Genomic DNA, 12,122 nt, shown 5'->3' with positions numbered 1-12,122 from the left:
TTTCCCGGGACGATCTGCGCCTTTATGGCGGGCGTGATTTGATACGGAGGGGAAGAGTGGATGTGAGCGAGCCAGGCCCAGCTGGCAGGGCAGGGAAGCCCATGGCTTGGCGGGGTTGGGGGGAGAATAGGAAGGGTGGGTTTTAGGGGCAGGCTTGCATTGCCGGACAGAGTTGGGGGTTGTTGTGGGGCACGTGGGAATGGCGTACATAAGGCTTCAGGGCTAACGGCAAGTGAGCGCTTGGGACTGGAGCCGGAGAGGGAAGCTACATTTCGGTGTCTAGGCTTGGTGAAGCAAGAGGAAGGGAGAATGGCAGGTAGGGGTGGCTATGCGCAAGGAGAGGATGTTGGGAAAGAAGTGGGGGCAACGCAGAGGGAGGACAAATGTAGTTTGGCACTGTATTGCCGAAGGAAAATGGATGCATGCTCGTCAAAGTTATGGGTGGGGTGGACGATGATTAAATGGTGGAGAAAAACTGGCAGCAGTACCAGTGGGGATATATGCCTGGCGAGGAGGGTAATGTGTGGGTACCAGAAGCCTGAAAAGTGCACAGAGGGCACTTCGTATGTGTGTTAATCTGGTAAGAGAAATGTGCACACAGAGTTGTGCCAAAGTGAAGTGTGGACATCTGAGGAAGTGAGTTTTGAAGAGGAAGTTGAAACTGGGAACACATCAGAGTTGGTGTGACTTGCAGCATATGCTTCAGGGAATTCTTATTTTGGATGGCAGAGAAAGGCTTGTGATGGGTGGTAGCCATGAAGAGCAGCAAATAATGTAAAGTTGAAAAGGTTCCCTAAGGGAGAGTGAATATATAGGGCCGGATTGTTGATGTAGATAAGGGCTTGGATGATATTCTAAGGTGGCTGAATATATATTTTCATACTTTTTTGCTGTAAAGTTGATTGTAATCTGAGTAGCTGTTGAGAAACTAGTAAATTGCAATTCTATCTAATCTGATAGGTCTCGTCTAGGGCAAGTAAGAATTATTTATTATTTACCACATTTACATTCTGCCTTTTTCTCCAAGTTGCTCAGTGTGGTTCTCCCCCTCTTCATTTAATCCCCCCAATAGCCCTGTGAGGCAGGCTAGTCTGAGAAGCTGTGGCTGGCCCAAGGTCAGCCACTGAACTTCATGGCCAAGTGGGAATTTGAACTCTGGTCTCGCAGGTCCTAATTTGACCCTAACCAATGCACCATACTGGCTGACCATTCAAGTATATATCTATTCAAGCGTCTTTGTGGCATATATGTGCATATGGGCTGATAAATTCACAATAGCTATTTACAATATGACACCTTAAAAAATAAGTGGCTAATGTGTGGTCCTCCTGATGTTGCTCTACAAGGACCTTCATCTTCCTTGATCGTTTACTGTTCTGGTGGCGCTTATGGGAATGGTAGTTCACCAAGTTCTGGAGGGCCACACATTAGCCACAGCTAACTTGAAACTTACTTTCTTGGATATAATTGTATGCTGCCTTCCTCCTTTTGTTTACTCACATTTTGCAGCACCATAGAAGGCAACACGGACAATAGTTCACATTGCTCTTGATATTCTTTTTTTGTTGATGTGGAAGTAAATGGATGATCAATGATCAAACAGTGAGAGAAACTGAAAATTTGAAAAGGTTTGTGGGTAATAGGAAGATTTATGTGTGACTAATGGACCATATTTTGTTTTGTTTCCATTTTTCTGGTGATGTTAATTAGCAATAAGATGACATACAGAAGTTATATGTAGTAAAACCTTTAAACAAGCAAGTACGAATTTAACAGCCAATGGATATGGAACATTGTCATGGAGGCAGATACGTATATATTAATGATACTGAGGAATAAGTAATCCATGACAACAATAAACTTTTGTATTTAAATGTTAAATGTTGCTGAAAGTGTTAACTTCGATTACGTGAAAAATAATCTTCCATTTTTTACTAATGGTTGGTGTCTTTTTGATAGTTGGAACTCCATTAGCTAATTCCATTAGCAAATTCCAGCTATCAAAGGGCACGACGAACCCAACAGTAAAAGATGGAAGATAGTTTTTCAGTGTTATGTAAAGTTCAGTCTTCCATATTTACTATTGGTTAGTGCCTTTTGACAGTTGAAATTCCATTAGCTAATGGAATTTGCTGCCAGATGTGTCAATGAACACAGCTTAAATAACTTTACCAGGGGATTTGATGAATTCATGGAGAGGTATGCCTATCATGGAACCTCCCTGTTCATAGACAGTAAGCCACTGAATACCATTTGCTAGGGGTCAGATGATATGGGAGTGTTGTTCCCTTTCTGCTCTGCTTGTTGGCTTCCTGCAGGCCTCTGATTGAATACTGTTGGGGACAGACTGCTGGACTAGATGAATCCTTGGTCTGATCCAGCAGAGCTGTTGCTTTTAAATTAGTGAATAGTAAGTTATTTTACTGTTGTCCTTTTGAGGCTGAATGGTTCTTAAAAGGGCTGCAATCCAGTTGTGTGCAGGCTTCAAGTATAGTAGTGGAATAAAGCTCCATTGTAGCTGTGCTAATTAAAATTATAACGGAGAGATGTCAAGTACGTCTGAGGTTTATATGTATCCTGTAGATGCCAGCTCTTCAAAGTGTGAGAGCTTTCTACTATAAATGACTGTAATAATAGCTGATTTCAAAGTATTTGCTTAATTGTAGGATCTTGGAGATTCTGCAGCCACACAATCAACTTGGTGCATGTGCACATGTCCTTGTAATTTGTGAACTTTTGCCGTTTTACAGCCTGATCATGTGCATTTTTACTTGGAAGCCCCAGTTCAATGTTCATAGGGCTGCAGCCTTAAAGTCAGTTTTAGTTCCTGCAATGAGAGTTCAATGATGAAGAGAGATAATATTTTTTTTATTAACGTGCATCAACCCAAACTCAGACACACTAAAAAAATCTGAAAGAAGTGTGATAATCTGGAGTGTTGTTTTGCAAATTATGGATATTATTCTTAGCTGCATCTTGTTTTAGTGTTTGCTGTATTAGTATTTTGGTTGTTGTTTTTGTTGTGGCCAGTCCATAAAAGAGGACACTAAAATATGATGCAAACATGGCTACAATGCTTGTTTTGGCACCTTCTGAGTTCCCTGACCATTTTGTCCACTAATAAATCTACATCAGCTGTGAAATTACCTGAGTAACTCCTGTTTCAGTGAGTAATGTTGATTTTCTCACAAGTAGTTATCTGGACACGCAGTTTGAGTCTTAGCAGGAAGCAAATAAGAAGACAAATGGAAATACAGTAGAAAGTTTTTGTGCATCAGACAGCTGTTTGAGAGAACTATGTGTTAATGATCTGAGAAGCCTTGGGTTGGGGTATATTAACTGGTGGCAAAGACTTGGGAACCAAAGCTGGAGTTCCAGGAAGTCAGCCTGCTTAACTTGTAGCTGATCTGATATTGGATGTGGCCTCAGTGCCTACTAGAGCATGCTGACAGTTTATGTAGTGTGGCTGCTCCAGATCCCTGCTGGTAGCTTAGTAAAGGAAAGCTTTGATTCTGCAACTAGTTATTGGCTTTCAGTGAAACTGCTTGCTGAACAGTTGTGTTTGATATATTTTCAGTGCTCAGACCATATTTTTTGTTGCTCCCTCTTTGGGGTATGGCAGCTGAGCAATCTTGATCCTGGCTGTAGGTTTGTGGGAACATTTGTTGGGGAAAAGTATATATCTGAAAGGCAAATTCTCCTCTGTTTTATGATAGTTCTGAACTGCCCCATGACATTGTCATTGTTTTTGAAGAAATGGTTTTTGCAGATGCATTGTAGTAGGGATGGCTTGGACTTAGCTTGATTCCACACTTATTTTGGCATTCTTTGGCTGGTACCCGGTTTTGGCACTTAGGATGCACAGCTCCAGAAACAAGTACATAACAAGTTTGAAACAATGTCTGTAATAATGTGTGACATTGTAGGTTAGTGTATTGCTCCAAATATTGTACAAATTGGTCTTTGTAATACGCATTGCAGGAGGTTGGACTAGATGATCCTCAGGGTCCCTTCCAATTCTATGATCCTATGATCCTATGACTGGATGTTGAGAATTGCCAAAAGCCTATTTCATCCAGATTCTGTTTACAACAGCAGTTAACCAGATGACCGTGGGACAAACAGGGCATCAAGCTAGCAGAGGTATACTGCCTTTGAGTAGGAAGTTTGTTTTTAATTCTCGTGGCTCATAATCAGTGAGATTCTTGATGCTCCATGAATTCTTCTAATTCTCCTTTAAAATCATTAAGTTAATGGAAACTACGTCTTGAAGTAGTGGGTTCCTTTTGATTGTGCTGACCCTGTCCTAATATAATGAAAAAGAGGAATAACTTGATTCAATTTATTCTGTGTACAGTGCATAACATAGCCTGGATTCCCCGTCCCTGGCCCCTAGTGCGTAGGTACTCACAATTGTTGCAGGGGATGGGAGACCTTGTAAGCACTCTACTCTGCTTGTCCTCTTGTACTCTGTAAAGCCACACTGACATTTGACATCACAGTATACAAACAATCTGTAACCAAAAAAATGAAAGAACAGAGGTGAGGGGTGGAAGTGAAGGCAGAAGTTAACAGAGGAATAATGTTATTTCAGTTAAACACATTTAGGTTGAGTTATGGAGGGGAATGTGAGTTGTGTCAAAGTCTTCACAGAAAAGCTTGGTTTTGAAGGAAAAGAGAGAAGGGGCACCATGAAGTTTCCTGGAAGGCAGTTCCAGGGGAGAAAGTAATTTCAAGGAACAGGGGATCTTGGGACACCTGTGGGTAGTGGAGTTGGTGGAGCAAAGGTCACAGGCAGTCATATCTAGACATGTAAAAATCAGAGATAAAGGAGGTTAAGGCTATGGAGAGGTTTGCAGGTAAGGACAAGGAGCTTATACCTGAGACTGGAAACCAGTGTAGGAATACAAAGAGGGGAAATATGAGCTTATTATCCATGTGCCTAAGCAGGAGGAGGAATACTGATCAAGGAATGTTGATCAATTTCCTAGACTAAGCAGAGTGAGGAGGGCTGCTAGGGAATTAGTTGTATTAATGAATCCCACTTTTCTGTTAAAACAATAGAAGCAGTTTACAGTAGGAGTATAAAAACACATTAAGGTAAAATGAAACTTCAGAAACACATAACGATATAACAACAGCAATTAAAACTATCAAAAAGCAAGCTAAAAACTCCAGGAAATAACAGTTCATATATTGTACCAAACTGGGATTTTAAAGAAAGGCTTTACTAACTGTCTGAAAGCAGAAGATAAGCATGGTAGATCTTCACCAGGAGGAAGTTTTCTAGACCTTTTACAATCTTGGTGCTACCACTGAGGAGGCTGTGTCTCAAGGACCCACCTATCTGATCTTATGTATGAGTAGCATAGAGAGCATGACGTCCAAGGGTTTTTTTTATTGACATTTTTAGTAATCCAAAAGTGCAGTAGCAGGATTTTACATTGTACCATATACATAACAACCAATAAATAATAAGAAACAGAATTAGTGACACCAAGACATCCATGTTTCCTTAACTGGCATGAGTGTTGAATATTGAACACCTAAGTCTGAAGCAAAGGAAATAAAAGTTCCACCAGATGACATAAAAATGTTCTGGATCTTCTGTCCGTCCTGCAAATACGCAGTTTTGATATGCAGGTGTGTTTTTTGGGTGTTGTTGTTGTTTAGTCGTTTAGTCGTGTCCGACTCTTCGTGACCCCATGGACCAGAGCACGCCAGGCACTCCTGTCTTCCACTGCCTCCTGCAGTTTGGTCAAACTTATGCTGGTAGCTTCGAGAACACTGTCCAACCATCTCGTCTTCTGTTGTCCCCTTCTCCTTGTGCCCTCCATCTTTCCCAACATCAGGTTCTTTTCCAGGGAGTCTTCTCTTCTCATGAGGTGGCCAAAGTATTGGAGTCTCAGCTTCAGGATCTGTTCTTCCAGTGAGCACTCATGGGGGATTTCCTGAAGAATGGATAGGTTTGATCTTCTTGCAGTCCATGGGACTCTCAAGAGTCTCCTCCAGCACCATAATTCAAAAGCATCAATTTTTCGGCAATCAGCCTTCTTTATGGTCCAGCTCTCACTTCCATACATCACTACAGGGAAAACCATAGCTTTAACTATACGGACCTTTGTTGGTAAGGTGATGTCTCTGCTTTTTAAGATGCTGTCTAGGTTTTTTGGGCAATCTGTCCTAATTTGTTTAGGGCTTTAAAGGTTAGCGTGAGCCCTTTAAATTGAACCCAGAAACAAATCGGCAAAGAATACAGATAAAACAACATTTCTTTTTTTTCCTTTTTTTGTCTCGATCCCTGAAGATGCCAGCAGCATTTTCCATTAATTGAAGTGTCTGTGTTTTCAAAAAGGCAGCCCCATGCAAAGAACTACTGCAGTAGTTGAGTCTGGAATTAACCAGGGCATGGGTAACTGGCAGTAGGTTCATCTTCTCCAGAAAAGGCTGCAGCTGATGAACCAGTTAGAAATGATAAAAGGCCCGTTGCCACCTTCATTATCAGAGAGGTAATGGATGAAGGAGTACCCACAAGCTGCATACCTTCTGCTTCAGGGGAGTATGTCTAAAGTAGGTTAAATAAGGGTATTGAAGAAATACTGATGGACAATATTTTTATTTTATCTGGATTACATGTGAAGTTAGGATTTCTTGGTGCTGAAGTTGAATATGTTTAAGTTATTCTGTTTGCTTAAAAAAATTCCAAATGATTTCGTGACACAATTACAAACTTTGACTATCAGTGCTGTTCACTCCAGCTTGCATTCTGTGCATTAACTGGCACTTGCCAAGTATATACATTGTTGTTAGAGTGTTCACTGTTTACTTCCCTCTCCTGTGAAAACTATTCATGTAGGACTATCCCATGCTTTCTGCTTTGCTTAACTAGTTACTAGTTTGTAATACCCATCTCCTTATCCTATAACTGCTAAATTTCCTTAAGAGCATTTAGTAACGCTCTCTCTTTGAAAGCTCAAACACAAAATGTCAAGACTGTCTTTGTTCTTGACATCCTCAATGAATCTTAAGAGGCTGGTGAAGCAAAACTTCCCATTGCAGACTGCTGATTCCCCCCCCCCCCCAAAAAAGCAAGTGATTTTCCTTCTATATAAAGCCTTCATATAAGGCTTTATATAGAATAAAAGTTTACTTTATATTTTAAGGACTATAGTTTACTTTTCACTAATTTATCTGATGAACATGTTATTTATTTCACTAATTTATCTGATGAACATGTTATTTCCTGAAGACTCTTGTTTTGGCTACTACCCTATTGGCAAGGAGGCAGGCAGATTTTTAGAAATCAAGTGTTACCATATTTTAGTCCTTAAAATATTAACTTGGATTGATGACATTCCAACCCTAGTTACTTGTTGCTTTGAAATTGAAATTCGAAATTGTCAGTTCTAGAGCCTCATCCTTTCTCACCTCTGTCCTGTTTTAAGATTAAATGCTTGAAAATAATGGTTCACTTGTGACCATCTTTCTAGCATCTTATGTAGTAAATAAACATGGATGCAAATGACTTTGCTTCCCCACAGTTTCCCTTTCATTAGTACTCCTCGCATATCTTTGTTACCTACTGATCTCACTGCCTCTTTGATGGGATTCTTGTTACTAATGTGTATTTTTATTTAAGTTCTGAAATTGATTTATTGTAGTTTTATATGTTGAAGATCTTTATCAAGCAGAGGCCCTTGGCTTTTGTTCTTTAGTTAGCATACAACATGGAATAATTTGTGGCCCCCAGGAAGGGAAACTAAATCTTCACATCCTTTGTTTTAAGACAGCCAGAGCACAATCTATTCATATATATATAGCCAGGATGTGGGCATATTACATATTGGAATATGCTGAATGTGTATGTCTTTACATTTTCCTGTTGGTGCAGTTTGGATTAGCAATTCAGCTATTAATGAATTCTATTTATCAGTAGCTAATGGGATGAACTGCACTTTGAACCATTTTACTTGCTAAATGCCTGCCTTGGAAGGCCTGTGCAACATCACGGTTGTACAAACGTAATGATCTGTGCAGAACAAGGACTTAATAAGACATTAATTTTTTTTTAGTCTTGTCTGCTGCTCCTAAAGACCTTATACCCAAGGTAGAAGTGGACGCTGAGCAGGGTGAGATATATTCCTGATTCTCTGGTTCCTGCCATCTGTGATTTTTTGGAACATTGTCAGTTATTGGCCTTAAATGCACAAAATCATGGGTGGCTTATGAACAGAATTATAGAATAGGCCTGAGTCCTCTTTCATACTTATATTTATAACCCTTCCTGTCAGTATTGAATTCATATTGAATAAATATTCCAAGATTTATTCTACAACTTTGTTTACAAAGTGTGTACCTTCTTACGCTGAAAGCTTGAAAGTATTGCAACTTCAGTGGTTGGAATTCAACATACGTACCGTACATGATGAATGAGGTCTAGTCATGCAAGAGGACTTTCTCCCCCTGTGTTTCTGAGACACCTTCAACTTCCACACAGAAAAATAGTGTCTGTCCAGAATTACTCTACACACTTCACAAAGCTTAGAATCTTAGAATTATAGAGTTGCAAGGTACCAAAAGGATCATCTAGTCCAACCCCCTGCAATGAAAGAATATTTTGCCTTATGTGGAGCTTGAACTCATAACCCTGAGATTAAGAGTCTCATGCTCTTACCAACTGAGCTATCCTGTTTTTAATCAAGGAGTAATTTGCACTGATATTTTCTGCGCTTAATATAGTTTGCATCTGTCATTTGTTCCTTCTTTTAAAGAGACAAGATAGTATTATTTAGTAAGGCCAAGTGGGTTGAGCAAGTCCTGTGCTTACCTTATGCTGCGTCGAGATATATCACAGAATCATAGAGCTGGAAGGGACCACAACCCCCTGCAATGCAGGAATCTTTTTTGCCCAGCATAGCCTCGAACCCATGACCCTGAAATTTAAGAGTCTACCAAATGAGCTATCCTTCTCACATGCTGCTGCTGTGCTGGCAGAATGGCTGCCATATCCAGTACAGGTCAAGCATATGTGAATAGGGCATATTCAGTAGAATGGCGGGCTCTCCCTGTGTATTTTGGCTGCAGCAGCCAAGAGGCCATCTACTTGGGACACTCATTCACCTTATTCAGGTGATGCCTTGTAGCAGCAGCTGCTGCTGCTGCTACTGCTACTGGCTTTTCTCTCAGAGGGGTAAGAAGTATCTAACAGATGGCCCTAATGGAAAACTTGTACTACCAGAACATACAAATGAAATGCAGAAAAAGCAACACCTGCCTGCATAATGTTTTGAAATACAGCCATTGGTGGGTACAGCCCACCAATCAGAGACACTTCTAACAGCCAATGAAATCACCATGATGAGCACACACTTCTGCACCATCATACATGCAACAGCCAAGATTACACCAGAACACCCCCTCCTCATCAGCCTCAGTGACACCACCAGCAGTTAGCCCACTATTGCCAGTCTCCAGACATCCTTAGATTGCCATAAGGGGTTCCAGTTCCTTAAAGCTTTCTCACAAGCACATACACAAAGGAATGGAAGGAAGATACACACAACACTTGCATATATCTCTGGGCAGGCTTCTTCTGCAGAGCAAATACAGCATTCCTGCAGTGGGTCCAGGATCTACAAGAGAAGGAAGGATCCTTTTACGAAGCAGCCAAGGGGATGGGCCAGGATATGACAGCAAGGATACATACACAGTGACTGCCTTCAGTGATATTTTAGGAGTTAAAGTCCTATGAAGGAGAAGGGGATGGGACCGGCCCTACTCACCTTTTGCATGCATGGAAAAGCTTAAGTTATTTATAGTGGACCTTCTAGATACAAATTTAATACATTCCGGGGTTCCTTGTGCACCCCGAAAAATATCCAGAGGCGCCGCTTCTGCGCATCCGTGTGATAGAGCGCTTCTGTGCATGCGCAGGAGGCAAAACCCAAAAAAATACTTCCAGGTTTGCCTCTTTCGCAACCCGAACTTTACGTTTCTCGAGAGTCTACCGTATTTATTTAAATATTTGTAGGGCACTTTACAGGGATTAGTCCTTGCAAGGCAGCTCACAATATTAATTACATTCAAGTGTAATTAAATATTGAAACATCTAAAATTATTATAGAATTGGCAAGAAAACAGTATCAGCAAAAGAAAGGTATAAATATAAAAACAAAGGCAAGCTATACAGAAAGTTTAGAAGACAACAATGAAGTAACAAAATGCTCTCTTCCCCTGTGATGCGGGTTGGAATATTTTCTGTTTCATAAGTACTATCAGTGAATGGATGCCGGTTGTAAATACAGCATTGGCTAAGCTTGAAAGTTTCAAAGTTTTTAGCTTTGTTTACTACAACAAGAGGCCTGGAAGGTTGCATTTGGCCCATGGACCTGAGCTTTCCCATCGCTGCTCTATGGTGCATCAGAAGGATTTCCAGTGCAAACTGAAGAATTAACCTAATTTGCTTAGGGGAACCCACACCATTGCTTCCTCCACTATCTCTTGAGATATTGGAATAATGAAAGTTGTCCTGTCTGGGGTAGTTGTAAGAGTTACTGGGATCATGTACATGAAGCACTCAAAATTTGCTGTATAAAATCATAAATGTTTTTTTAAAAAAACATTGTTATTGGTCTTCTTGCCAAATTGAATTTATTTTTAGCCTTGCAAGTCTTTGGGTAGTTCTCAGATCTTCTACTTCAGCTTCTTATTAGACTCCTTGTAACATACCAATATGTTTCTTCTTGTTTAATTTAGAATCATTTTGCATTTGAAATCTTTTGCAGTTTGTGGAATTATTTTGGCCCTTTTTGTTGTAAGCGTGCCATGCTGTTTACACTTCATGCAGCTTGCAGGCCCTTTTAACTGCTGATGACGCATTGGGCAAAGGATTCCTGCATTGCAGGGGGTTGGACTAGATGACCCTTGTAGTCTCTTCCAACTCTACAATTCTGTGGTTCAATGATGCTATGAATAGCAATGCACTAACAGCCCTCATTTGATTTTGTTTTAATTCAGATGCTGCACTGGATTTTATAGTTGTGTTGTCCAGCGACACAATGTTGAATTTGACCACTGTTGTGCTTAATTATGGTCAATGCTACATTCCTTTATTCAGTTAACAGACACACAGAATCATTGGGTTGGAAGGGGACAAAAGGCCTCTGCACAGTCTTGTTTGGTGTCATTTTCTTTGATTAAAAACTGAGACAAACAAGACAAATGCTCTTTAATCTCCTTTCCATCCTTTAGGTACAGTGGCTCCACATGATTTCTGTTCTTTTTATATATGAAACTGCAAAGTCTCTTGCTAGCTTCAAGGGATTCTTTTATATTCTATGCAAGGATGAATTTTACTTTGCCTTTAGCTCTTCTTTCTACTTACAACTCCTAGTATAGGCTTCTTATATCACGCTGGTCCAGAGCAGACTTTACATTGATAGAAAGTTCACCCAGAGTTCCATACATACATCATTTTATTTATATGCTGCCTTTCCATAGTTAAAACCAGTTCAAGGCAGCTTACAACATAAAAATTATAATTGCAAACATAGCAAAAGTAGTTGTAAACAATAAATAAAATATCAAAAAGTACACAACCAAATTAAACAATTTCCATATAAATCGTGATACGATCTAAAATAAAGGTACAAAAAATTAATATTAGTAGCAGCAGCAACTCCCCCCCCCCCAAAGAAAACCACCTAAACCAGGGGTCAGCAAACTTTTTCAGCAGGGGGCTGGTCCACTGTCCCTCACACCTTGTGGGGGGCCGGACTATATTTTGAAAAAAGAAATGAACAAATTCCTATGCCCCACAAATAACCCAGAGATGCATTTTAAATAAAAGGACACATTCTACTCATGTTTCCTGGACTGTCCACGGGCCGGATTGAGAAGGTGATTGGGCCAGATTCGGCCCCTGGGCCTTAGGTTGCCTACCCATGACCTAAACGGTACCCCAGTCCAAGCGTCTGTTCAGAAGCATTAGCCTTTGTAGCTGGAGTCATTGGCCTTGCCCTTCCAGGGCAGGTGGGAAAAGGCCTGCAAGGCAGGGAGCTGGTATTCCAGGACTCACAGCCAAGATGGTCTGATAGTTATGAGATCATTAGTGGGACATGAGG

General features: G+C 40.5%; 1 protein-coding gene and 1 long non-coding RNA gene across 3 annotated transcripts in view; one reads left to right on the top strand and one right to left on the bottom strand.

Moving 5' to 3' along the window:
* KCMF1 (potassium channel modulatory factor 1) overlaps positions 1-12,122 on the top strand; it is a 41,843-nt gene that overhangs the window by 1,098 nt on the left and 28,623 nt on the right. Inside the window, exon 1 of one of the 2 annotated variants that reach the window (XM_083420426.1) lies at positions 295-316. The exons of the other annotated variant lie outside the window; for it this stretch is intronic. Within the exon in view, the coding sequence (XP_083276552.1) occupies positions 310-316 (7 nt within the window). The 5' untranslated portion in view covers positions 295-309. Of the gene's footprint in view, positions 1-294; positions 317-12,122 lie in introns of those variants that run through there. 2 annotated transcript variants of the gene reach the window in all.
* On the bottom strand, positions 4,150-5,857 carry LOC310667993. Its single transcript, XR_014506520.1, has 2 exons — positions 4,412-5,857; positions 4,150-4,306 (listed from the first exon to the last, which is right to left on the bottom strand). It is a non-coding gene; the product is annotated as an uncharacterized lncRNA (long non-coding RNA).

Source organism: Podarcis tiliguerta (genome assembly GCF_965153285.1).
Source record: "Podarcis tiliguerta genome assembly, chromosome: 17".
Taxonomy (NCBI): Eukaryota; Metazoa; Chordata; class Lepidosauria; order Squamata; family Lacertidae; genus Podarcis; species Podarcis tiliguerta.
Note: the sequence above shows the minus strand (reverse complement) of the source record. Positions and strands in the feature narration are given on the sequence as shown.